General features: G+C 38.4%; 1 protein-coding gene across 1 annotated transcript; it reads right to left on the reverse strand.

The window, feature by feature from the left end:
- Positions 1-9,937: 9,937 nt before the first annotated feature.
- Positions 9,938-27,604, reverse strand: LOC123927134 (sulfotransferase 1C4-like). The gene is made up of 7 exons (XM_045981654.1): positions 27,242-27,604; positions 24,229-24,354; positions 23,378-23,475; positions 22,750-22,876; positions 22,446-22,540; positions 12,282-12,462; positions 9,938-11,335 (listed from the first exon to the last, which is right to left on the reverse strand). The coding sequence occupies exons 1-7, from the start codon at positions 27,408-27,410 to the stop codon at positions 11,220-11,222; spliced, it is 912 nt and encodes a 303-aa protein (XP_045837610.1). The 5' UTR covers positions 27,411-27,604; the 3' UTR covers positions 9,938-11,219.
- Between the last annotated feature and the right edge of the window lie 256 nt (positions 27,605-27,860).

Consider the following 27,860-nt stretch of genomic DNA (forward strand, 5'->3'; position numbering starts at 1 on the left):
TGGAAATAAACTCATGTAGATACGGTTAACTAACATTTGACAATGAAGCCAAGAAAACTCAATAGGGAATGTATATTCTTTTCAATAAATGGCTTAGGGAAAACTGGATATCCACATGCAAAAGAATGAGATTGGACCCCTATCTTATACCACTCACAAACATTACCTTGAAATGGATTAAGCGCTTATACCTTAGATCTGAAACCATAAAATTCCTATGAAAAAATAGACAAAAAGCTCCTTGACATTGGTCTTGACAATGCTATTTAGGATACGACACCTGGAGCATAACCCAAATCAATAAATGGGACTACATTAAATTAAAAAGCTTCTGCACAGCAAAAGGAACAATTAACAAAATACAAAGGCAACCTACAGAATGGGAGACAATATTTGCAAAAGGTATATCTTATAAGGGGTTAATATCTAAAATATATAAGGAACTTATAGAACTCAACAATGAACAACACTAAACAAAACCAAACAAAGAATAAAACCCAAGTAATTCACAACTGAATACTGGCAAGAGGACTCGAATAGACATTTTTTTAAAGAAGACACACAAATGGCCAACAAGTACATGAAAAGGAGCTAAACTTCACCAATCATTAGAGAAATGCAAATCAAAACCACAATGATCACTTCATGTCTGTTAAAATACCCATTATCAGAAAGACAAGAGATAATGAATGCTGGTGAGGTTGTTTACAGCCGTTATGAAAAACAGTATCGAGGTCTCTCAAAAAATTAAAAATAGAACTATCATGGAGTCCTCTCATTTAAATAACAAGACAAATAAAAAAAAAGTTCTGCAATCACTGGGAAAAAAAACCAAAAAGAATTACCATACGATCCAGCAATTCCACTTTTGGGCATTTATCCAAAGGAAATGAAATTATTATCTGAAACAGATATCTGGTTCCCATTCTCATTGCAACATAATTTATAGAAGTCAAGGCATGAACACAGTCTAATTGTCCATCAACGGATAAGTGTAATATATATGTCATATGAATATTATATATTTATATTTTTTCCCCCACCACTGTCTCCCTACTCCCCTCCCTTCTGGCAACCCTCAGGTTGTTTTGTGAGATTAAGAGTCTCTTATGGTTTGTCTTCCTCCCGATCCCATCTTGTTTCATTTATTCTTTTCCTACCCTCCATACCCCCCACATTGCATGTCCACTTCCTCATATCAGGGAGATCATATGATAGTTGTCTTTCTCCAATTGACTTATTTTGCTAAGCATAATACCCTCTAGTTCCATCCATGTCATTGCAAATGGCAAGATTTCATTTCTTTTGATGGCTGCATAGTATTCCATTGTATATATATATACCACCTCTTCTTTATCCATTCATCTGCTGATGGACATCCAGGTTCTTTCCATAGTTTGACTATTGTGGACATTGATGCTATAAATATTCGGGTGCATGTTCCCCTTCAGATCACTACATTTTTATCTTTAGGGTAAATACCCAGTAGTGCAATTTCTGGGTAGCTCTATTTTCAGCTTTTTGAGGAACCTCCATGCTGTTTTCCAGAGTGGCTGCACCAGCTTGCATTTCCACCAACAATGTAGGAAGGTTCCTATTTCTCCACATCCTCGCCAGCATCTGTCATTTTCTGTCTTGTTAATTATAGCCATTCTTACTGGTGTGAGGTGGTATCTCACTGTGTTTTTGATTTGTATTTCCCTGATGCTGAGTGATATAGAGCACTCTTTCATGTGTCTGTTGGCCATCTCGATGTCTTCTTAAAAGAAATGTTTGTTCATGTCCTCTGCTCATTTCTTGATTGGATTGTTTGTTCTTTGGGTGTTGAGTTTGATAAGTTCTTTATAGATTTTGGGTACTAGCCCTTTATCTGATATGTTGTTTGCAATATCTTCTCCCATTCTGTCATTTGTCTTTTGATTTTGTTAACTGTTCCTTTGCTGTGCAAAAGCTTTTGATCTTGATGAAATCTCAATAGTTCATTTTTGCCCTTACTTCCCTTGCCTTTGCTGTTGTTCCTAGGAAGATGTTGCTACGGCTGAGGTCGAAGAGGTTGCTGCCTGCGTTCTCCTCAAGGATTTTGATGGATTCCTTTCTCACATTGAGGTCCTTCATCCATTTTGAGTCTATTTTCGTGTGTGGTGTAAGGAAGTGGTCCAATTTCATTTTTCTGCATGTGGCTGTCCAATTTTCCCAGCACTATTTATTGAAGAGGCTGTCTTTTTTCCATTGGACATTCTTTCCTGCTTTGTCGAAGATTAGTTGACCATAGAGTTGAAGGTCCATTTCTGTTCTCTCTCTTTGGTTCCATTGATCTATGTGTCTGTTTTTGTGCCATTACCATACTCTCTTGATGATGACAGCTTTGTAATAGAGCTTGAAGTCTGAAATTGTGATGCCACCAACTTTGGCTTTCTTTTTCAACATTCCTCTGGCTATTTGGGGTCTTTTCTGGTTCCATATAAATTTTAGGATTATTTGTTTCATTTCTTTGAAAAAAAAAGGATGGTATTTTGATAGGGATTTCATTAAATGTGTAGATTGCTTTAGGTAGCATAGACATTTTCACAATATTTGTTCTTCCAATCCAAGAGCATGGAACATTTTTCCATTTCTTTGTGTCTTCCTCAATTTCTTTCATGAGTACTTTATAGTTTTCTGAGTACAGATTTTTTGCCTCTTTGGTTAGGTTTATTCCTAGGTCTCTTATGATTTTCGGTGCAATTGTAAATGGAATCCACTCCTTAATTTCTCTTTCTTCTGTCTTGTTGGTGTAGAGAAATGCAACTGATTTCTGTGCATTGATTTTATATCCTGACAATTTATTGAATTCCTGTACAAGTTCTAGCAGATTTGGAGTGGAGTCTTTTGGGTTTTCCACATAATGTATCATATCATCTGCGAAGAGTGATAGTTTGACTTCTTCTTTGCCGATTTGGATGCATTTAATTTCTTTTTGTTGTCTGATTGTTGAGGCTAGGACTTCTAGTACTATGTTGAATAGTAGTGGTGATAACTGATATCCCTGCCATGTTCCTGACCTTAGCAGAAAAGCTCTCAGTTTTTCTCCATTTAGAATGACATTCACGGTGGGTTTTTCATAGATGACTTTGATGATATTGAGGTATGTGCTCTCTATCCCTACACTTTGAAGAGTTTTGATCAGGAAGGGATGCTGTACTTTGTCAAATGCTTTTTCAGCGTCTATTGAGAGTTTCATATGGTTCTTGTTCTTTTATCACATTGATTGATTTGTGGATGTTGAACCAACCTTGCAGCCCTGGAATAAATCCCACTTGGTCATGGTGAATAATCCTTTTAATGTACTGTTGGATCCTATTGGGTAGTATTTTGGTGAAAATTTTCGCATCTGTGTTCATCAAGGATATTGGTCTGTAATTCTCTTTTTCGGTGGGATCCTTGTCTGGTTTTGGGATCAAGGTGATGCTGGCCTCATAAAATGAGTTTGGAAGTTTCCCTTACATTTCTATTTTTGGAACAGTTTCAGGAGAATAGGAATTAGTTCTTCTTTAAATGTTTGGTAGAATTCCCCTGGGAAGCCGTCTGGCCCTGGGCTCTTGTTTGTTGGGAGATTTTTTGATGACTGCTTCAATCTCCTTACTAGTTATGGGTCTGTTCAGGTTTTCTATTTCTTTCTGGTTCAGTTATGATAGTTTATATGTCTCTAGGAATGCATCCATTTCTTCCAGATTGTCAAATTTGCTGGCATATAGTTGCTCATAATATGTTCTTATAATTGTTTATATTTTTTTGTTGTTGGTTGTGATCTCTCCTCTTTTATTCATGATTTTATTAATTTGCATCCTTTCTATTTTCTTTTTGATAAGTCTGGCAAGGGGTTTATCAATCTTACTAATTCTTTCAAAGAACCAGCTCCTAGTTTTGTTGATTTGTTCTATTGTTTTTTTGGTTTCTACTTCATTGATTTCTGCTCTGATCTTTATGATTTCTCCTGCTGGGTTTAGGCTTTCTTTGCTGTTCTTTCTCCAGCTCCTTTAGGTGTAGGTTTAAGTTGTGTATTTGAGACCTTTCTTGTTTCTTGAGAAATCCTTGTATCGCTATATATTTTCCTCTCAGGACTGCTTTTGCTGTGTCCCATAGATTTTGAACCATTGTATTTTCATTATCATTTGTTTCCATGAATTTTTTCTATTCTTCTTTAATTTCCTGGTTGACCCATTCATTTTTTTTTTTTTTTTTTTTTTTAGAGCTGAGATTCAACCTAGAGTTTCTGGATCCAGAGTCCAGCGCTTTTTTTTTTTTTTTAAGATTTTATTTATTTATTTGACAGAGAGAGATCACAAATAGTCAGAGAGTCAGGCAGAGAGAGAGAGAGAGAGAGAGAGGAGGAAGCCCGACGCGGGGCTCGATCCCAGGACCCTGAGATCATGACCTGAGCTGAAGGCAGCGGCTTAACCCACTGAGCCACCCAGGTGCCCCAACCCATTCATTTTTAGATGGATGCTCTTTAGTCTCCATGTATTTGGGTTCTTTCCAAATTTCCTCTTGTGATTGAGTTCTAGCTTCAGAGCATTGTGGTCTGAAAATATGCAGGGAATGATCCAAATTTTTTGATACCAGTTGAGACCTGATTTATGGCCCAGGGTGTGATCAATTCTGGAGAATATTCCATGTGCACTAGAGAAGAATATGTATCCTGTTGCTTTGGGATGGAATGTTCTGAAGATATCTGTGATGTCCATCTGGTTCAGTGCATCATTTAGGGCCTTTATTTTCTTGATGATCTTTAGCTTGAATGAACTGTGCATTTGAGTGAGGGGGGTGTTAAAGTCCCCTACTATTTTAGTATTATTGTCAATGTGTTTCTTCAATTTTGTTATTAATCGGTTTATATAGTTGGCTGCTCCCATGTAAGGGGCATAGATATTTAAAATTTTTAGATCTTCTTGTTGGAGAGAACCTTTGAGTATGATATAGTGTCCTTCCTCATGTCTCATTAATGTCTTTGGGTTAAAATCTAATTTATCTGATATAAGGTTTGCCACCGCAGCTTTCTTTTGATGTCCATTAGCATGATAAATTGTTTTCCACCCCTGACTTTAATTCTGGACGTGTCCTTGGGTCTAAAGTGAGTTTCTTGCAGACAGCACATTGACGGTTTTTTTTTTTTTTTAATCCATTCTGATACCCTGTGTCTTTTGATTGGGGCATTTAGCCCATTTACATTCAGAGTAAGTATTGAGAGATATGAATTTAGTGCCATTGTATTGCCTGTAAGGTGACCGTTACTGTATATTGTCTCTGTTCCTTTCTGGTCTACTACTTTTAGGTTCTCTCTTTGTTTAGAGGACCCCTTTCAATATTTCCTGTATGGCTGGTTTGGTGTTTAGAAACTCTTTTAGTTTTTGTTTGTCCGGGAAGCTTTTTATCTCTCTTCTGTTTTGACAGATAGCCTAGCTGGATATAGTATTCTTGGCTGCATATTTTTCTCATTTTGTGCTCTGAGTGTATCATGCCAGTTCTTTCTGGCCTGCCAGGTCTCTGTGGATAAGTCTGCTGCCAATCTAATATTTTTACCATTGTATGTTATAAGCTTCTTGTCCCGAGCTGCTTTCAGGATTTTCTCATTATCACTAAGACTTGTAAATTTTACTATTAGATAATGGGGTGGGGCCCTATTTTTATTGATTTTGAGGGGAGTTCTCTGTGCCTCATGGATTTTGATGCTTGTTCTGTTTGCCATGTTCAGGAAATTCTCTACTATAATTCTCTCCAATATACCTTCTGCTCCCTCTCTCTTTCTTCTTCTTCCAGAATTTCAGTTATTCTAATATTGTTTCATCTTATGGTATCACTTATGTCTCGAATTCTCCCCTCATGGTCCAGTAGTTGTTTGTCTCTCTTTTGCTCAGCATCTTTATTCTCTGTTATTTGGTCTTCTGTATCACTAATTCTCTCTTCTGCTTCATTTATCCTAACAGTAAGAGCCTCCATTTTTGATTGCACCTCATTAATAGCTTTTTTGATTTCAGCTTGGTTAGATTTTTAGTTCTTTTATTTCTCCAGAAAGGGCTTTTATTTCTCCAGACAGGGTTTCTCTCATATCTTCCATGCCTTTTTTGAGCCCAGCTAGCACCTTGAGAATCATCATTCTGAATTCTAGATCTGACATATTACCAATGTCCGTATTGTGTAGGTTCCTAGCCTTCGGTACTGCCTCTTGTTCTTTTTCTTGTGGCGAGTCTTTTCACCTTGTCGTTTTATCCAGTTAAGAATATATGAAGAAGTGAATAAAATGCTAAAAGGGTGGCAAAGACCCCAGGAAAATGTACGCTAACCAAATCAGAAGGGACACCAAATTGGGGGGAGAAAAAAGGGTTAAAAAAGAAGTTAAAAAAATTAAAAAATATAACATATATATATTTTAGACTGGTGAATAGGACAGAGTCACCTACTTGATTTTGGGTGTATTTTGGTCTCTTAGAACAAACTACCTCCCATAATTTTAAAGAAAGAAAAACATATATATATATATATATGTTATATATATATATATGTATGTTATATATATATATGTTTTATATATATATGTATGTTATATATATATATACACACACACACACATATGTATATATATATATATATATATATATATATATATATATATACAAAAAATAAGGGCAAACATGATGAAGGGATGGAATATGAGTGTAATGATGAAAATTTAAAAAAAATTCTAAGAAAGGAATTGATAAGATAAGTTAGTTGGAAAAAGAAAAAAAAAGAATGTGAAGAGAATTTGCTGAGGCTGGAGACTAGAAGAAAGCTCTGTGCTAGATTTAGGGTATATTTTGATCTATTAGAAGAAATTGTATCTCAAAAAATTTTCTTAGAAGAAAAAACCCTATATGTATACAAAAAATAAAGTTAGATACAATGAAGGATAAGATATGACTAAAATAATGAAGATTTAAAGAGATTTTTTAAAGAAAGGTATTATTAAGATAAACTAATTAAAAATGTTAAAAAAGGAAAGAGAAAAAGTTAAAGAATTAGAATAAGAATAAAATAAAATTAAAAAAATTTAATTAACTTTGCAGGGCTAAAGAATCATGGGAAGAAAGCCATGAATTCCATGCTTTGCTTTCTCTTCCTCTGGAATTCTGCTGTTCTCCTTGATCAGGGAACTTGGTCTTGGCTGGATGTTCTTGCTGATCTTCTGGAGGAGGGGCCTGTTGTAGTGATTCTCAAATGTCTTTGCCCGAGGCAGAATTGCAATGCCTTTGCCAGGGGCCGGGCTAAGTATTCTTCTCCAATTCATTCTTGGGACTTCCCTGAATGCTTTCCATAGATCTCTGGAGGCTGGGAATGAAAATGGCGGCCTCCCAATCTCCGGCCCAGAGGAGCTGAGAGCTTGGGGCCCCACTCCTTAGTGCACCCTCTGAGAAAATGGGCCAATCACTCCCATCTCCCTGGTCTCTGGCCATGCTCTGGGCTCATCTGGCCTGTGACCGAGCATTTCTGTCTCTGATGCACAGCCTTGCCTGGAGTCTCGAAACCCAGCAGATTCCTGCCTCCATAGGAGGAAGGTGAGTCTCCCTGAATCTACCACTTGTGGGGTCCCTGCCCAAAGAGCAGTGGCCCAAATGTGCTGCAGATCATAGTTTATGGTAACCTGAGGTGAGACCTCACTCCTTGGCTTTCTGTAGTTGCCTTCCGCACTCTGATACTTGGGAGCTCTGCCATACTCAGACACCCCCGATCTTCCATGACCCCATGAGACCTGAGACCACAGTGTCCCTGGGAAGGCTCCACCCCCACTTGGCCTCTGGAGTGATGTCCCTCTGTGGAACAGACTTCTTAAAGTTTGGATTTTGTGCTCTGTTGCTCCACCACTTGCCAGGAGCCAGCCCCTTCCCCACAGTCTATCTTCTGATCACCTCAGATTCACTTCTCTGCACATTCTACCTTTCAGAAAGTGGTTGATTTTCTGTTCCTAGAATTGCTGCTCTTCTCTTTGATCTCCTGTCAAGTTTGTAGGTGTTCAGAATGGTTTGATAGCTTTCTAGCTGAACTCCTGTGACCTGATGTCATTTCAGTCTGCTACTTTTCTGCCATCTTGCCTCTCTCCTTTAATATTTTCTTGATTCAAACCTAAACTTCCTCCACAGTTGTTAAAGGTTATTGCTCACATGTGCTAAAACAGAATGTGTGGGGTGGCTGGGTGGATCCATTGGTTAAGTGTCCAGCTCTTGATTTTGGCTCAGGTCATGATCTCAGGGTTGTGAGCTCAAATATCACACTGGGTGTGGAGTCTGCTTAAGATTCTTTCTCTCCTTGTGTCCTCCCCCCACACTCTCTCCCCCTCAAACAAAACAAAACATAACAAAACAACATAGAATGTGCATTCCATTGGTAGATTCTATATATCAGAAGGATTACGAAGCTTAAGTACCTTATTGTAATTTTATGCTGAAATGGAAATAATGCTGACTAGGTCTAGAATATAATATGCTAATCACTAGTTTTGAAAGACCAAAGGGGAGAGGCTAAGTTAAGGTGAGTTTGAGTTGGTTTGTTTGGAGATAGGGCTAAGTAACCAAAATATACAGATTGGGTTTGCTCGTCAAGATTATATAGGTAGTTTGGAGGCAAGTAAGAGGTAGAAACTTGAGTCCAAGGTGAAATGTCTAAGAGCCATGGGCTGAGCATAATCACCCTTCCCCTGAGTTGTCTATGTTAGGCAGAAGGGCAGGGTGTGGATTTTGGTGTCCTGGAGGATTGTTGGTATGTGAGGGAGAGCTGAACACAGTCACAGAAGGCACTGCATTCAGATAAGGGCCTGCAGAAATTTTACTTCATTTTAGGGGGAACCTTAGAGATATAAAGGCATAAAGGACAGATTTCAGACTGGACACATGAGGTGGATGCCAAGTGGGAGGCTGTTCTTGGCTTAGGACTCTGTCTACTTCAGAGCATGTAGTCAGTGGGAAAGCTATTCAGCAGACTATTGTTAAGCTTCACCTGATCATGTTGGGGAATGGCTGACAGTTTGATGCCAGTCTGGTTGGTTTTTGGATCAGGGTCTGAGTTGGGCAGCCTTTAGTTAGTGGTGATCATGATGAAACTGTGATGAGACTGTGTCAGGAACAGGAAGGGAAAAGCTCTATTTTAAGCAGTTAAAAAGGCAGATTTTGGAACCATTGGTGCTATGTTCGAAGCTAAATGCCAATATTTCTTATTTGAGTTAACTAATATCTCTGAAGTTTATTTATTTATTAAAAAAATTTATTTATTTATTAGAGAAAGAGCACAAACCAAGGCTATAGCAGGCAGAAGGAGAAGGAGGCCTTCTGCTGAGCAAGGAGCCTGATGTGGAACTTGATCTCAGGACCCTGGGACCATGAGCTGAGCTGAAGGCAGACACTTAACTGACTGAGCCACCCAGGCATCCCATATCTCTGAACTTTAGTTTTAGTTTTCTCTTTGGGATAATAATGCCATATTCAAAGGATGGTTGTAAAAATAAAATGTCTTATCCAATAAAACTTTCTCTGATGATAGAAATGTTTTATAATGTCCAAGTGATAGCTACTAGTCATATGTGGCTACTGTGCACTTGAAATTTAACTAGTAAAAACCAATAACTGAATTTTATTTAGTTTTAATTAATTTAAATAGCCACATTTAGCTAGTAGCTAGTATATTGGACAATAGCTATAAATGATAGCTATTATCAGGACTACTTAAAATATAAAAAGTTAGCTTTTTAGAATTTCCTTGACATTTTCTTTCAGTTACTTATTTTTGTGTTTGTCATATTTTGTTTGGTGTGCAATGAAATATATAACAATGTTTCTATCTTGGAGAAAAAAACAAATGAAAATTTTAATAAACATACAAGAGACCATACATGTAAGATATATAATATACTTTAATCTTAATCACAAAATAATTATACCAAGTGTAGAGGACTTCAGAAAAGCAAATGTTTGTGTTGTAATGAGCACTAGGTGTTATACACAGCTAATGAATCATTGAGCACTACATCAAAAACTAATGATGTACTATATGCTGGCTAACTGAACATAATAAAAAAAAAGAAAAGCAAATGCTCCCTTCAGCTCTCAGTATTTTCAGGATGAATGAACCACTTGCATTGGTCATTGAAGCATATTACATGTTTTGAACCGGTAGAAAGAAAAGAAAGGAAATTTCAGATGGCGAAAATAAAACTAGTAGAATAGGAACCTGCAAGATGTGATCAGAGCTCAGTGGGTAGGCTTATTTGCTGAAGTATGGAGGTGGTTTAGAAGGTGAAATTAAGCTAGGAAAGTGGTTTGGAAGATGATACCCACCATATCATATCAATATAGTTGCCTTTGAATTGATAGCTAAAAATTGTGGGATTTATCTTTCAGGCAGTAAAAATTAAGAATTACTGATGTATTTAGAGCCAAAGAGAAATATAATCAAAATCTTGTTTTAAGAAAGTAACCCTGGTAGATGTGGAAGAAACAGAGATATGAGTTAGGAAGCTTATACTAGTATGGACAAGAGGTAAAAGGTTTCTGAACTGGAAGGGTAGCCATACAAATGACACCCCAAGCAGGTAAAACTGACAGATAATGCTGTGGATGCATTGGAAGGAGTGAGTCAAGACTCAGTCATAGCATTGGCTGGAGTGAGAAAGAGACTTAAGTATAAAGGATGTGATAAGAGATAGGGATAGATGTATTATAGCAAGAATACCGAGGTGAATTGTAACGTTTCATGGAGAAACAAAGTGACTTGATGGTTACTTGACTACCAAGAAATTTCTAGGGGAAATAGTCACTATCTATATATTTTTGTGATGCATTGAAAAATCAGTCTGAACCAACACTTTGAAAACATTAGTTTTTTTTTAATATAAAGAATGAAGCACTTTTAATATGTCAACAAACACATGATCTGTAGAAAACTCAAATATAATGATAATCAACAATGACGCCATGATTATAATTAGTAACTCCAATTACTAGTTTGTAACTCCAGATTGTAACTAGTAACTCCAACTCTCTGCCTTGTCTCCAATCTCTGTTAGCTTTATCCCTAATTTTTTTAGAGTGAACAAAAGCAGACACAATAAACAACTAGTCTGAGAACTTGAATCCAGTATCATGTGGTCTGGGTAATAATTGATTATTACCAATAAGTTGGTAATAGACTAAAAAAATTTTTGGTTCTTTTCTTTTTTACGAGAATTGGAAGTGGAAAGTTATATTGGTATCAGCCATTTTCTTCTCGTAGTCTTCATTAAATCTCTCATTCTGAGCAACAGTAAAGTGATTCTTCCAGTCTCCAACTGTCCCTGAAATTGTCATGTGGGAGAGAGTCAGTTTAAATTTCTCTACTCTACTGTTTCTGTGTGAATTGTTCTACTCTACCTTTCAAGGAGCGCAATATTGGACAAAACATTTCTGTTGCTAACCTATCAATTTCATTCTGAAGGGAAGAAGAATTTCTTATCTGATTTGTGGGAGAGGGAGAGCCCATTATCTACTGATGCACATTAATGGGGGAAATAAAACTACCACAATTAAAACAGCAAGCCTGTGGGGATTTCTTGTCTTTTTCTCCTACCCTCTTTGGACATCAAAGCGTGGTAGGTGCTTATGCCTGTAGTTTCCATTTATAGGCCCACTGAGAGGGTCTTGTATGTGGGAGAATTCAAGGTAAATACCAAAAGTATTTTGGTTCTGAGTTCTGAGGAAGAAAACCAAAAAAGTAGACCCCCCATATTCTCCAATTGCAATCCTTGTTACCTTTCCACAGACTTTTTCTTCCCCCTTAGTGCTTACCATCCTCTGTTATCCTGGGTATAATTGTTTATTTTGTTTATGGCTATAATGTAACATTCATGAGGGTAGAAATTTCTGTGTTTTATTCACTGCTCTGAGCCTTACTTAGAACAGTGCCTGACACATATTAGCTCCTCAGTAAGTATTTTTGAATGAATAAATCTGATAGCATAGAGCCCTTATAAACACATTATAAAATGGATTCTTTGCCCCATCTGACTTAATTCAGTGTTTTCACCTTATCAGCCAGATCTCTGGAGAGAAAGGGAGGATAAGGAGTTGGATGTACACACCACACCTCACTCTCCAATGTTTTCATTTCATTCCTGGTTTTCTACTTCTTTTTCCAGAATTATTTATTATAGATCTTATTTTTCTTAGCCACAGAAAACGCCCTCAAATCTGTGAAATATTGGACAATTCTTTAGGATTCTGACCAAAAAAAAAAAAAAATACCTTTTCTCATGAATGGAGAAACAGAGTGGTTCATGATTGTCATAGGAATTGATGAATAGTTTGCCATTGGATTCTGCTTCATCACATCAAATGAAGTGTGAAGGACAATTTTATCTAGGACTTCATCATCTAGGTTTTTCCCAATAAATTCTGCCAACTTCTGAATTTCGTGCTTTGGATTCTTTGATGAGAGTCAAAAGAAAAGTGAAGATTTGATATAAGATAATTGGTTTAAAAATATTGAAATGAATTAATAACAGTAATCAGTAACATGTCATGAGTTAAAATTTAAACAAAAATCTTAGGGATAGAGGGGGGAGTCAAGATGGCGTGGAAGTAGGAGGAGGCACCATTTCAACCTGTACCCTAAAGTGAGCTGATTACCTACCAAAGAACTCCGACCACCCATGAAATCAGCCTGAGATCAGAATTATACACGTCTGGATCTCTACAGGAGCAGAAGACGCCAGTGGCAGGTAAAGCAGACTGGGAACGTCCGAAGATAAACAAAAGGGGGAGGGAGCCACCAGAGGTGACCGATCGGAAAGTAACACCCCAACACGAGAGTGCTCTGCGTCTGGGGACCAGCATTAACTTGGAGTCTGGTTGAAAGCCTCAAAAAACAAAGAGCAAAGGATCGCGGGGGGGTAATAGTGGGAACCTGGGCGGTTAGGGTCAGGGACCTAAGTCCCTGGACCCAGGACAGCCTCCCCTGGCGCGGAGCCAGAGAGAGTGCGGCGGAGAAATCAGGTCTCCGTCCCTGAGCGGCCACTGTATCTGAACACCAGCGTGCCCGAGAACGAGTGGGGTCTGGCTCCCGTGAGGGGCTGGGAGCCTGGCCAGACGGCAATCCTGAAACGCGCGCGTCCCACACCCTCCCTTGGGAAAGGTGCTCATAGGCGCTAGCCTGGAGCTCTGGCAGCCAGAAAAACCAGACATTCCCAGCCCGGGACAGCGGGAAAATCTCAGTGCGCGATCTCTGCTCGGAACCTCTCTGGCGGTCTGGAGCTGCCTAGACAGCCACCGCTGCCCTGGTTTTGGGTACAACGAGGAGCTCCTGCATCCCCAGGGACAGTGACTCAGAACCGACTCTGCCAGCAGCTTTTGCAAAACAGTCTGAGGCTTCTCTCTGAGAGGGAGGTTGGGGTGCTGTTTGCTCTCCTCTAAACCTCCAAAAACCATCAAAAGCTGTCAAGGCGAGAGAAAGCAGATGAAAGAACATAAAAACCCCCAGAGAACAAAAGGCTGAAAAAAAAACAGTTTCCTGAAAAAAAAAAAGAGCTCACCCCCTTGAGGGGAGCGGGAGGACCTAACTCAGGGAACATCATTGTCTGAAAACCCACGTGGCAGGCCCCTCCCCCAGAAAACCAACCAGGAAGGAAGAAGAAAAAAAAAAAAAAAGACTACAAGAGAACAATCACCACTACTTCATAAATACAACTTTTATTTTTAACTCTTTACCAATATTCTGGTTCTTTTTAAATTTTTTAACCTATTTTTTATACTTTTTATAATTTTTTAACCTATTTACCATCACACTGAGATGTCCAGTACATCAAATTCTTTAATAACCTTCTAACCTGAACTTTTTGATACATATACCCGTGTTTTTCTTTTGTTTTTCTATTTTTTTAATTCTTTTTAATTTTAACTTAGTTTAGTCTAGTTTATTCTTTTTTAATTTTTATTTTCTACTATACATATAGAGTTAAACTTCAAGGTAATCTCCTTTCCCCAATCAATGCTACCCCTATAAGCAAACCAGTTTCTAATCCCCCTGTAACTTAGGAAAGTTGAGTCCCTTAACAAAAACATCAAGATACCTTCAGGAAGAATCAAAATAACCTTCCTCACCCACACTGAGAATCTATAACCATTCTCCCAATTTTTCCTTCTGTCAGTGTTTCTGTGAATTTGTGTTTGTCCTAATAATATATAAACCTTATACTTGGGGTTCTTTCTGATGAGGTTCTTCCCTTTTTTTTGCTTATATATACATATTTTTTTCTCTTGTCATATACTTTTATCACTCTTTTTGTCTGTCTGTTTTTGTTTGTATACTCCACAAATCTTACCTTGTGGCCCATTTGGGCTGAGCCTTCTCTTTTATCTTCCCTTTTTTTCCTATCTCTCTCTCTCTTTTTTTTTTCCTTTTTTTTCCCTTTTTTTCCCTCTTTTCTTTCCCCCTTTTTTTTCTTTCTTCTTCTCTATTTCTTTTTCTTTTCTTTTTTCTCTCATTTGGGTGGGGAATCCTGATTGCACAGAAGCGTTCCAGGGTGAACATTGACTGCACCACAATCGATAAGTCCAGCTGCATCTGTTTAGTCATCTCTTACCAAAATGACTAGGAGGAGGAATACCCAACAGAAGAAAAATACAGAGGATGGGCCTTCTGCAACAGAGCTAATGGCTATCGACATAGACAATATGTCAGAAAAGGAATTCAGACTAACAATTATCCAGGAAATAGCTAGGTTGGAGAAAGCCATGGATGACCAAACAGAATTGATTAGGGCAGAACTGAAAGCCACCAGGGATGATGTTCACAATGTTAGGGCAGAACTGAAAGCCACCAGGGATGATGTTCAAAATGCTCTCAATGAGTTCCAATCCAATCTAAATTCTCTAAAAGCTAGGGTAACTGAGACAGAAGATAGAATTAGTGATCTGGAGGACAAACAGATAGAGAGAAAGGATCAGGAGGAAGCCTGGAACAAACAGCTCAGAAGCCACGAAAACAGAATCAGGGAAATAAACGATGCCATGAAACGTTCCAACGTCAGAATTATTGGAATCCCTGAAGGGGAAGAAAAAGAAAGAAGTCTAGAAGATATAGTGGAAGAAGTTGTCTATGAAAATTTTCCCAATCTCACGAATGGAAACAACGTTCATGTACTAGAGGCAGAAAGATTTCCTCCCAAGATTTTAGATTCTCGAAAGTCCTCACGGCACCTTATCGTTAAAATGGGGAATTATGTTTCAAGAGAGACCCTCTTAAAAGCAGCTAGGACAAAGAAGCTTCTTACATACAGAGGAAAGCCCATTAGAATAACGTCAGACCTTTCCACAGAGACCTGGAAAGCCAGGAAGGGCTGGCAAAATATATTCAGAGTACTAAATGAGAAGAACATGCAACCAAGAATACTCTATCCAGCAAGACTGACATTTAAAATGGAAGGAGAGATAAAGAGTTTCCAAGACCGGCAAGGCTTAAAAGACTATGCAACCACCAAACCGACACTGCAGGAAATATTAAGGGGGGTCCTATAAAAGAGAAAAAATCCTAAGAATATCATTGAACAGAAATATAGAAACAATCTATAGACAGAAAGACTTCAAAGGCAACACGATGTCAATAAAAACCTATCTCTCAATAATCACTCTCAATGTGAATGGCCTAAATGCGCCCATAAAACGACACAGGGTTGCAGATTGGATAAAACGACAGGACCCATCCATATGTTGTCTACAAGAGACCCATTTTGAACCTAAGGATACACCCAGACTGAAAGTGAAGGGATGGAGAAGCATCTTTCATGCCAATGGGCCTCAAAAGAAGGCCGGAGTAGCGATTCTCATATCAGATAAATTAGATTTTAAACTAAAGACTGTAGTCAGAGATACAGAAGGACACTACATAATTCTTAAAGGGACTATCCGACAAGACGATGTAACAATTGTGAATATCTATGCCCCCAATATGGGAGCACCCAATTACATAAGAAAACTATTAATCAAGATAAAGAGTCATATTGATATGAATACAATAATAGTAGGAGATCTTAATATGCCTCTCTCAGAAATAGACAGATCATCGAGGCAGAAAATTAATAAAGAAATAAGAGCATTGAATGAAACATTGGACCAGATGGACCTCATCGACGTATATAGAACATTCCACCCTAAAACAACAGAATACTCATTCTTCTCAAGTGCACATGGAACCTTCTCCAGAATAGACCACATACTGGGTCACAAAGCAGGACTCAACCGATACCAAAAGACTGACATTATTCCCTGCATATTCTCCGATCACAATGCTTTGAAACTGGAGCTCAATCACAAGGAAAAGTTCAGAAGGAACTCAAACACCTGGAAGCTAAAGACCACCTTGCTTAAGAATGCTTGGATCAACCAGGAGATCAAAGACGAACTTAAACAATTCATGGAAACCAATGAGAATGAAGACACCTCGGTCCAAAACCTATGGGATACAGCAAAGGCGGTTCTAAGGGGGAAATACATAGCCATCCAAGCCTCCCTCAAAAACATTGAAAAATCCAGAATACACCAGCTGTCTCTACACCTTGAAGAACTGGAGAATCAACAACAAATCAAACCAACTCCACATGCAAGAAGGGAAATAATCAAGATTAGAGCAGAGATCAATGAGGTAGAAACGAGAGATACAGTAGAACGTATCAATGAAACTAGAAGCTGGTTTTTTGAAAGAATCAATAAGATCGATAAACCATTGGCCACACTAATCCAAAAGAAAAGAGAGAAAGCCCAAATTAATAAAATTATGAATGAAAAGGGAGAGATCACAACTAACACCAAGGAAATAGAAACAATCATCAGAAATTATTACCAACAGTTATATGCCAATAAGCTAAGCAACCTAGATGAAATGGATGCATTCCTGGAAAGCTACAAACTCCCAAAATTGAACCAGGAAGAAATTGACAACCTGAATAGACCGATATCTAGCAATGAGATTGAAGCAGTGATCAAAAACCTCCCAAAAAACAAGAGCCCAGGACCTGACGGATTCCCTGGGGAATTCTACCAAACTTTCAAAGAAGAAATAACACCAATTCTCCTGAAGCTGTTCCAAAAAATTGAAGCAGAAGGAAAACTTCCAGACTCTTTTTATGAAGCCAGCATTACCCTGATCCCCAAACCAGGCAAAGACCCTACCAAAAAAGAGAATTTCAGACCAATATCACTGATGAATATGGATGCAAAGATTCTCAACAAGATCCTAGCAAACAGGATCCAGCAGCACATTAAAAAGATTATCCACCATGACCAGGTGGGATTCATCCCTGGGTTGCAAGGTTGGTTCAACATTCGCAAATCAATCAGTGTGATAGAACACATCAATAAGAGAAGAGAGAAGAACCACATGGTCCTCTCAATTGATGCAGAAAAAGCATTTGACAAAATCCAGCATCCGTTCCTGATGAAAACGCTTCAAAGTATAGGGATAGAGGGAACATTCCTGAACTTCATAAAATCTATCTATGAAAGACCCACAGCAAATATCATCCTCAATGGGAAAAAGCTTGCAGCCTTCCCGTTGAGATCAGGAACACGACAAGGATGCCCACTCTCACCACTCTTGTTCAACATAGTATTAGAAGTTCTAGCAACGGCAATCAGACAACAAAGAGAAATAAAAGGTATCCAAATTGGCAAGGAAGAAGTCAAACTCTCTCTCTTCGCAGATGACATGATTCTTTATATGGAAAACCCCAAAGTCTCCACCCCCAAACTACTAGAACTCATACAGCAATTCAGTAACGTGGCAGGATACAAAGTCAATGTACAGAAATCAGTGGCTTTTTTATACACCAACAATGAAAATACAGAAAGGGAAATTAGAGAATCGATTCCATTTACTATAGCACCAAGAACCATAAGATACCTGGGCATAAACCTAACCAAAGAAGTAAAGGACCTATACTCGAGGAACTACAGAACACTCATGAAAGAAATTGAAGAAGACACAAAAAGATGGAAGACTGTTCCATGCTCTTGGATTGGAAGAATAAACATTGTTAAAATGTCTATACTGCCTAGAGCAATCTATACTTTTAATGCCATTCCGATCAAAATTCCACCGATATTTTTCAAAGAGCTGGAGCAAATAATCCTAAAATTTGTATGGAGCCAGAAGAGACCCCGAATTGCTAAGGAAATGTTGAAAAACAAAAACAAAACTGGCGGCATCACGTTACCCGATTTCAAGCTTTACTACAAAGCTGTGATCACCAAGACAGCGTGGTACTGGCATAAAAACAGACACATAGACCAGTGGAATAGAGTGGAGAGCCCAGATATGGACCCTCAACTCTATGGTCAAATAATCTTCGACAAAACAGGAAAAAATATTCAATGGAAAAAAGACAGTCTCTTCAATAAATGGTGCTGGGAAAACTGGACAGCGATATGTAGAAGAATGAAACTCGACCATTCTCTTACACCGTACACAAAGATAAACTCGAAATGGATAAAAGACCTCAACGTGAGACAGGAATCTATCAGAATCCTAGAGGAGAACGTAGGCAGTAACCTCTTCGATATCAGCCACAGCAACTTCTTTCAAGATATGTCTCCAAAGGCCAAGGAAACAAAAGCAAAAATGAACTTTTGGGACTTCCTCAAGATCAAAAGCTTCTGCACAGCAAAGAAAACAGTCAACAAAACAAAGAGGCAATCCACGGAATGGGAGAAGATATTTGCAAATGAAAGTACAGACAAAAGGTTGATATCCAGGATCTATAAAGAACTTCTCAAACTCAACACACACAAAACAGATAATCATATCAAAAAATGGGCAGAAGATATGAACAGACACTTCTCCAACGAAGACATACAAATGGCTATCAGACACATGAAAAAATGTTCATCATCACTAGCCATCAGGGAGATTCAAATTAAAACCACATTGAGATACCACCTGACACCAGTTAGAATGGCCAAAATTAGCAAGACAGGAAACAACGTGTGTTGGAGAGGATGTGGAGAAAGAGGAACCCTCTTACACTGTTGGTGGGAATGCAAGTTAGTGCAGCCACTTTGGAGAACAGTGTGGAGATTCCTGAAGAAATTAAAAATAGAGCTTCCCTATGACCCTGCAATTGCACTGCTGGGTATTTACCCCAAAGATACAGATGTAGTGAAAAGAAGGGCCATTTGTACCCCAATGTTTATTGCAGCAATGGCTACGGTCGCCAAACTGTGGAAAGAACCAAGATGCCCTTCAACGGATGAATGGATAAGGAAGATGTGGTCCATATACACAATGGAGTATTATGCCTCCATCAGAAAGGACGAATACCCAAATTTGTAGCAACATGGACGGGACTGGAAGAAATTATGCTGAGCGAAATAAGTCAAGCAGAGAGAGTCAAGTATCATATGGTCTCACTTATTTGTGGAGCATAACAAATAACATGGAGGACATGGGGAGATGGAGAGGAGAGGGAGTTGAGGGAAACTGGAAGGGGAGATGAACCATGAGAGACTATGGACTCTGAAAAACAACTAGAGGGTTATGAAGGGGCGGCGGGGGAGTGGGGGGTTTGGGAGGTTGAGGGACCAGGTGGTGGGTAATGAGGAGGGCACGTACTGCATGGAGCACTGGGTGTGATGCCAAAACAATGAACACTGTTATGCTGTAAATAAACAAATAAAAATAAAAAAAAAAAAGAAAAAAGAAAAAAAAAATCTTAGGGATACCTGGATGACTCAGTCAGTTAAGCATCCAACTTTTGATTTTGGCTCAGGTCATGGTCTCAGGGTTGTGAGACTGAGTCCCATGTTGGGCTCCATGCTTTAGTGTGGAGTCTGCTTGAGATTTTCTCCTTCACCCTCTGCCCATCCCCCTGCTCTCACGCAATCTCTCTCTCTCTCAAATAAATAAATAAAATCTTAAAAAAAATCTCTCACAAGTACTCAATTTAACATGAGGACCCACACTGTTCTCTTTTTTATTAACTGGAATTACTAAGCTTTTCTTGCTCTAACATGTAAACAAAAACTTAGTGGTATTAGTGAAATATTTACTATAAAATAACATGCAGTGCATGGAGAATGCTTCACTAAGAGTTATGCCCAAGTGTCTTATTCAAGTCAGTTACGGGAGGAGTCTTGGTCTATTAGATGTCTTACAGGGAGAGTCCATAGACCGATGATAAGAAGAAAGACATTGCAGAAGCATAGGGTTAGACAATTTAAGGAGGCTCTCTCCTATTTCTGACATTGATAGAAATATTCCAGACCATCTTAGTCATGGAAATAAGTGGTCAGAAAAGAATGATAGATGACTATTTTGCACCCATGAGGTATTCAAGAGGCACCCATGGCTAGTAAGTCTACTACCCAGCATATCCAGGTGTTTATGCGTTCCTGAGAGTAGTTCAGTTCCAATGTTTCCTCATCAGAGGGACACACCACCCTGGGAAGCTGTGGCTATGGGAAGTCCCTTTCTCTGGAAGGAGTGTTAGGGGAGTGCACGTGGAAAGCTTTAGTCTGACAACTGTGTCTTCTGCTTTAAAAGTTTGGATGTCAAAAGTAGTACTTAATTTATTTGGCCTCACATGGACTAGGAATCAGCAAGAGTGGTGAGAATATTGTGCTTTGAGTGACTAGTCAGGGCACATTCCAGAGCATGATGACAGAAATACTTAAAAGGGCTCTAGGGACTCTGAGGTTAGAACTACAGTTCAATAAAATTTATTCCTGGAATTCATAATACATCAGGATGCACCTTGTTAAAAGACCGTCATTCCTGGTGACATAGCCTTACTTTCACACTGCTATGATACATACGATAGACAAGTATCACCTACATGGAGTTTTCTTATTCTGAGTTTAATAGCACCCTTCCTTCTGTGGCTTCCCCAGTTTGTCATATCTACCCACGAAAGGGAAACTCTCCCCTTATAGCATACAACTCCCTGCCATAATATTTCTTAACTGAGTATCTAAATCTAGAATTCTGTGAGTAGATAACTCTCAGCACTAAAATAGAGATATGTCTGACATTTTCTGTTTGAAAAAACCATAGAGTGGAATCTAAGCAACAACAACTAAAATCATAGATATGGAGAAGAGATTGACGTTGCCAGAAGTGGGGAGTGGGGGGTGGGCGAAATGGGTGAAGGTTGTCAAAAGGTACAAACTTCCAGTTATGAAATAGGTATATCCTTGGGATGTAATGTACAGCATGGTGACTATGGTTAATAATACTGTATTGTATATTTGACAGATGCTAAGAAAATAGATCTTAAAAAAAAAATCCTCATCAAAAGAAAAAAATTTTGTAACTATGTATTGGTGATAGATGTCAGCTGGACTTGTGTCATGTCATAATAAATCATGTCAAATAAATCATGTCATAATAAATAAAGTTACTAAATCATGTTGTACCTGTAACTAATCAAATATTAAATGTCTATTATATCTCAACTAAAAAAATGAAAAATTATTCTGTTTTACTCTTTTGATAGTCTGTAGAAACAACTCGATGAGGCCTAGCAGTGACTGAACTTAGGGGTTGTGCATCTAAACTAATGCGCCCACAAATCCCCTGGGCATCTTATAAAGTGCACATTCTGACTTAACAGGCCTGACATAGTCTCTTAGAGCCCCATGCAGCTAATCTGTGAAGCACCTTTTGAGTACCAAGACTTCCAAGTGATAAATTGAAGAACAAAGACTGTAATTTTTGTAGATCTCTGTATTTAGTTAAGTCACAGATAGTATTTAGCATATTATCATTTATACTATAATGATAGTATATCAGTATATATACTAAATATGCTATATAGTATAGTGATACTATATCACTGTATAGTAGCTCCCATGAACATCATCTTATTTAGTCCTCATTGTAGATCTTGGAAGAGTATATGTTACTATCTAGTTTTTGCATTTAGGGAAACTAAGTAAGTCTCTATGATGTTAAGTGTCTTCAGCAAGAATACACCAGTAGGTGGTAAAGCCAGAGCTTGAATTCAAGAATTTTGAATTTAAATCATTAGTATTTTCCATTATACTCTAATTTCTTAAATAATTTCTTGAGATTATGATGTTTCTCACATACTAATGAAAAAACCCAAAGTATACTAGAAATGTTTTCCTTTCTAAACAGAATTTTAGAATAGACATGAAAGGGGAAAAAAGGTATCACTCATATTTTGCCTATCTGGAAAAGGTATACCATATGGGATATGCGCTGGGGAGCCCCAGGATTAGAGATGAAACTATGTGATACATAAACTCATGATATGCCATGCGTGCTTCGATGAATGAACAGCAGCAGCCAATGAAATGCAGCATAATCTATTTCTTGTTTCAATCTGTGAGTCCCCAAGTGTGGTGCATACATTATGACCTAAATGTCTTACGGTCCATTAAAGCATTGCCCCTCACCTTCTTCAGGTCCTCATAGAAGAGGTAGAGAATGCGATGTTGGTCTTTGGCTTTCCACCATCCTTTCACATGGTCATGCCAAGAACCCCAGCACACTGCAAAGAGGGATGAAAAATGGTAATGAATCACAGAAGCCCAACAAACAAATATTCCACTGAAAGGAGAGTTCCTAAAGAGAGGAGAATATACTGATGATTTCTTCACAGTAAAGTAAGCAGAGCCCTGGCTGTTCTAAGGAAATGATTCTTTCCTTTTAGAGTGAGGATTTTGAGAAAAGGAAGAAACAAAAGCTGAATTCTCTTACCCTTCCCAGCCAGAAAACTCTCAAAATACTCTTCCCAGGTTCCTGGAGCAGGAAGGGCTTTATTCATTCTTTGGAAATGGTAATAAGACACCATATTGTCCTTTGGATTTCTTGCTACATAGATTATCTAAGAATGGCAGGAGGAGGGAAAAAAGCAAAAGTAGGATTAGACTTATACGTAGTTATTGCCCACACAAATTATGTTCAAGTGGATACATTCCATACAGATGAGATTTTCTGATGTGGTGTTCTCGTGATCTTGGTCTTTGTGGGACTTGAGAAGGAATCAGATCAATTTGCATATTGATTATTATGAAGAGATAGACTGTTCTTTAATAAGTGAAGTGGTTTTTTTAAAAAAGATTTTTTATTTATTTGTTTCTGAGAGAGAGAGAAAGAGAGGTGAGAGGCAGAGGGAAAGGAAGAGAATCTTAAGCAGACTCCATGCTGAGCATGGAGCTCCCAATGTGGAGCTTGATCTAAAGGCCCTGAGATCAGAACCTGAGCTGAAACCAAGAGTTAGATGCTTAGCTGACTGAGACACCCAGGCGCTCCAACAAGTAAAGTGTTTAAGAGGAAATTGAAGACCACTCCAAGGAGTAAACTGTGAATTCCTTTTTCTTTTTACCTTACAGTTTTTTTCTATGAAAGATGGTGGCAGCAGCTGGATGGGAAGATGTGTTTTCAGGGTCCGTGGTGAGGGCATTTCATTAGCTCGGTCCAAACCTGTAAAATTGATTTTTGATCACTTTCCACCATTTGTATTTGCTTCAAAATCTTGCTGCTTCAATTGTTACTATTTTAGGAACAATTGAATAATTCAAGTCACCTGTGCAAGCACTATAACTGTAAGTTTGACCTGAGAGAATATTTCTAGCCTATGAATGTTTTTTTTTAAAAGGTCTGGAACAGTTTTTAACCGTAACAAACAAAAAACTAGGTAAATAAGAATGTAAACAATTCATACTCTTCCACCATGAAATCACCTCACTTGGGCTCACCCTTATGGAATAAAATTAATTTCCTTTTTTTTTAAGATTTTATTTATTTATTTGACAGAGAGATCACAAGTAGGCAGAGCGGCAGGCAGAGAGAGAGGGGCAGACTCCCCGCTGAGCAGAGAGCCCGATTTAGGCAGAGGCTTAACCCACTGAGCCACCCAGGCGCCCCAGGAATAAAATTAATTTCTAATGGAGAATAAAAACTTAACATTTGTATAAGTAGTAACTCCATTAGAAAATGTCTGGAGTAAAAAAATGGCTAGACATAGTTAAAAAAAAATGCAAAGTCACAGAATTCATTAGTAATTGAATGCCTAGAATTTATTTTTTTCTAGTTTTTCAAGGTGTTTGTATTAATTCTGTCTTTTCTATTAATTTTTTTTCAGCTTGAATGCCTAGAATTTTGAGAGGGCTCTGTGGTAGTAAAAATCCTCGGTGTTTATTTAGGCCTTAGTCAAGTGTGGTTTTCGAAACTTACCAGATCCTACAGATGGGAGTATCCATTCGATGAAAGGAATTCGTATATGAGTAGGTGCTCGTTGACTTTTCTCAATATCGCCTTCATTTTGTATTAAGTCCACTATCTCCTGAGTCCATGTTGTTCCTTATTCCATTTGTAAGATGAAGATGCATAGACATTTAGTGTATTACATTTCTTTTTTTTTTTTTTAATTTATTTATTTGACAGAGAGAGAGGTCACAAGTAGGCAGAGAGGCAGGCAGAGAGAGAGGGAGAAACAGGCTCCCCACTGAGCAGAGAGCCCGATGCGGGGCTTGATCCCAGGACCCTGAGATCATGACCCGAGCCGAAGGCAGAGGCTTAAACCGCTGAGCCACCCAGACGCCCCAAGTGTATTACATTTCTTAAAATATGATTATACTTGTCAGAACACCTGTCTGAATTTTAAAGCTAGGTTTATATGAAATTTAGAAAACATCATTTTTTATTTATGTCTTGTGTTATCATAATGTGAATTTTTATACAAAGGCTGCAATTTGGAGTGGATATTATACTGGTAAATAGTTCACTTTTTTGCCTGTCATAACCATTAATTTGGATTGTTACCCGATTGATGTAGATGCCTTGTTCTAAGAAAGACAGAATGAAAGGTTTTTCTCACTTGATTATAATCTCCTGGAGAGTAATCACTATGTGGTTTTAGACTGTTTCCCAAGCACATAGTATGGGGCTGCCACATAGCAGGTATTTAACATGTGTTGGTTGAATGAACAAATGAATGATTAGTACCTGGCCTTGATATTAATCATTAGTACTTAGATTCCATTTTCAATGTTTCCTCAATTTTCCCCTTATCTCAGGGACTAGAAGGTTAAAAAATGTATTCCCTAGACGTCTTTACCACTAAGATTTTGAATACTATTTCGATACTGCTAATGAAATGCACTGGAAAGCAGAAGAGCGGTAGAGGGCATTCTTCCCGACGTAGGACACTAATGGTAGCTCCAATAGGGAGACAATTGGCCTACGCCATACCACATTTTGCTGCCTACTTCCTTGAACCCAAGAAGGTACTGGAGGAAGGGCCTCTTTCTCCAGCCTCAGTTTCTGTGTGCTGCCCGATTCTAGACTAATATAGTTCCTATCAGCTGAATCTTCAGACTTTGATGAAGAACTGTTGTACCAGATATTTTGACAAATCCATGTTGGGAAGATATTTGACACTTTTAGAATGGTTCTCTGAATCCTGGGTCTGGGCTGACCTTCCTGCAGTCTATGACACCAGCCCTCATTACAGTTGCCTTTTCTCATACTGTCAACTCAGTGCTTTTAGGCCTACAGGAAGGGCGTAAGTCAGGGAACAATGAAAAAAATTACTTTTTATGTCCTAGACGAGTTAGGTCTCTAATAATTTCTGGCACCAACTCTTTCATAGCAGGGTAAAGGACCATTATTTCTTTAGCTATCTAGTCAAAGAGAGAGCTGTTTACACTGATTTGATGTAGTCACTGAATTTACAGCTCTTTAGAGCTAGCTAATTTTGGGGCAGGCTGACGTGTTGCTAGAGGTTTGGAGATGAGCAGAATGACTTCTCAATTCATCCTCTAGAAGTCAGTGATTTTAGAATATATTTTTCTCTTGGCTCATTCCCAGAGTATTTAATTATTCTTTTAAAAATGTAGGTATAAACCACATTTTTCATCTATGTTTATTTCTTCTTCCCATTAATAAATATAACCTTTATTAATGGGTAAGGTTTTAGTGATGATTAAATGTTACATTAGCTGGAAAGCTTTTTGAGTGTGTTGTTTGGATCATTCAAGTCCTATTAATTCTAACCCATGAAAACTTTAAACAAACCAAGTCTTATTGCTCACATTTGGCAGGTGGAGAAAATATTAATTTTTAAAGATTATACTTAAATGATGTAACCATGTACTGAAGTGATGATAAAGTAGAATTGTGGATAAAATTAAAACTGTGAGATGTGATTCTCACCAGTGATGACTTTTATATTCACATTAGGAAAGTTTAATCCTGAACAGGCTCCTGATGAGTAAGATTAGAAAATTAGGAACAATACGAAAGTGATGGATAAATGAGAGTCTAAAGCTGCCTTCTGCTGGCAGAGTCTTCTATCAGCATCATTAGAGATAAAGACTCAAAAGAGGTTTGAACATACAATCTAAGAAAATGCTTAGGTTTAGATTTTTTGGTGTGTGTGCACAAGTGTGTGTTTCAATATGAACATCTGTGTGTGTGTATGTGGAGTTATTGATAGGGAGCTTGGTTTTGCAAAGACCAAATGTAGATGCAATCTGGCTATAAATTGAATAGTATATTTTTAGAATACATGCAGATATGCACAAGTATCTGCAGAGAACTATTTCTCCCTGGTCATCCTAAAATTTTTATGGTACAGTGGCTGGACTCAAGAAATCTAACTTCTACAGCAACTTCTGTTAAACTGATTACTGAAACAAGGAAATAGGTTCCCAACATACCACAAAGGAAGATAGAAATCAAAAGAGTAATTCTTAGACCCTGAATTGGGAGATTTTGAGGGCTTCTGGAGGCTGCTGAGGTGAAATCAGCATTGTAGGAGCAAAGCGCCCCTAATTCGTCACCTTTTGGGGAAATCGCCTTTTTAGCTTACACACCGACAAAGCAGCGTTGTTTTTTTTTTTTCTTTTTGTTTTTTTGTTTTTTTTTTGGACAGGATCTGCACTAACAGCCTGCATTGGGAACAAACAAATCAACAATCTAGTCTGTTACTTCTTGGCTGTTTGAGTCACTCCTGGGAAAGTAAAAAAATATGTACATTATAAGAAGAATTAAATTCTTAAAATTTTGTGCATTATTTTAGTATTTTTTCCTGTAGTTTCAGTTTCCACAAGTGTTTTCACTTCGCCATATCACTCTGTCCAGTAAACAATTTTCCAACCCAGATCAGTTTCTTTATTTCACTACTAATATTTTCCCCACTCACCTTCCTAACTCTCTTCTTCACCACCCCCCTCCTTCCACCTACCTGCTTTAGGATAGGTGGCAATAAGCAGATCATCGGACTTGGCTTGGAAGTTCCAGATCTGGTCCCATATGTCACAGGTAGGCGTGGGTTGCAGAATCCCCTTCACATAGTCGACAGTTAGGCGCTCTGTTCCATCAAACGTATCATACTTTGTTTTGTTTAAGGCCATTAGTGTCAGAAATGAGAGTCCTGCTCCAGATAAAATGTTACTGCTCAATCAGCACAAAGCTGAAGTCTATTTATCGAACAGACAATGCAAAGCAGACTGCAAGTTCTTCCTGTACAGCCTGGGGAGGGCTGGCAGTCGAAGGGGAAAGTAGCTACAGGTCTGCCAGCCCAAGTTCCAGGAAGCTCGGGGCTACTATTTAGGCCTTTGTACCGAGGCGCTTTCTTAATGAGCTCCAGTGCTCCTCCCAGCCAGGCTATGACGTAATACCAGAGGCCCTCCCAAATCCTGGCTGCCGGGTCAGGCTCGTGTTCATCCTGCTCTTCTGTGTCAGTTTAACAGGAGTTAGTGCCGTGTTGTTTATGTTTTTCATCTTTGTGTTCGTAAAATAATTCACAGATATTCATTGTTTCTTCTGTTAATTTGAAGCTTATTAAAAAGTTACAGAGAGGG

This window comes from Meles meles, chromosome 16, assembly GCF_922984935.1.
Source record: "Meles meles chromosome 16, mMelMel3.1 paternal haplotype, whole genome shotgun sequence".
NCBI lineage: Eukaryota > Metazoa > Chordata > Mammalia > Carnivora > Mustelidae > Meles > Meles meles.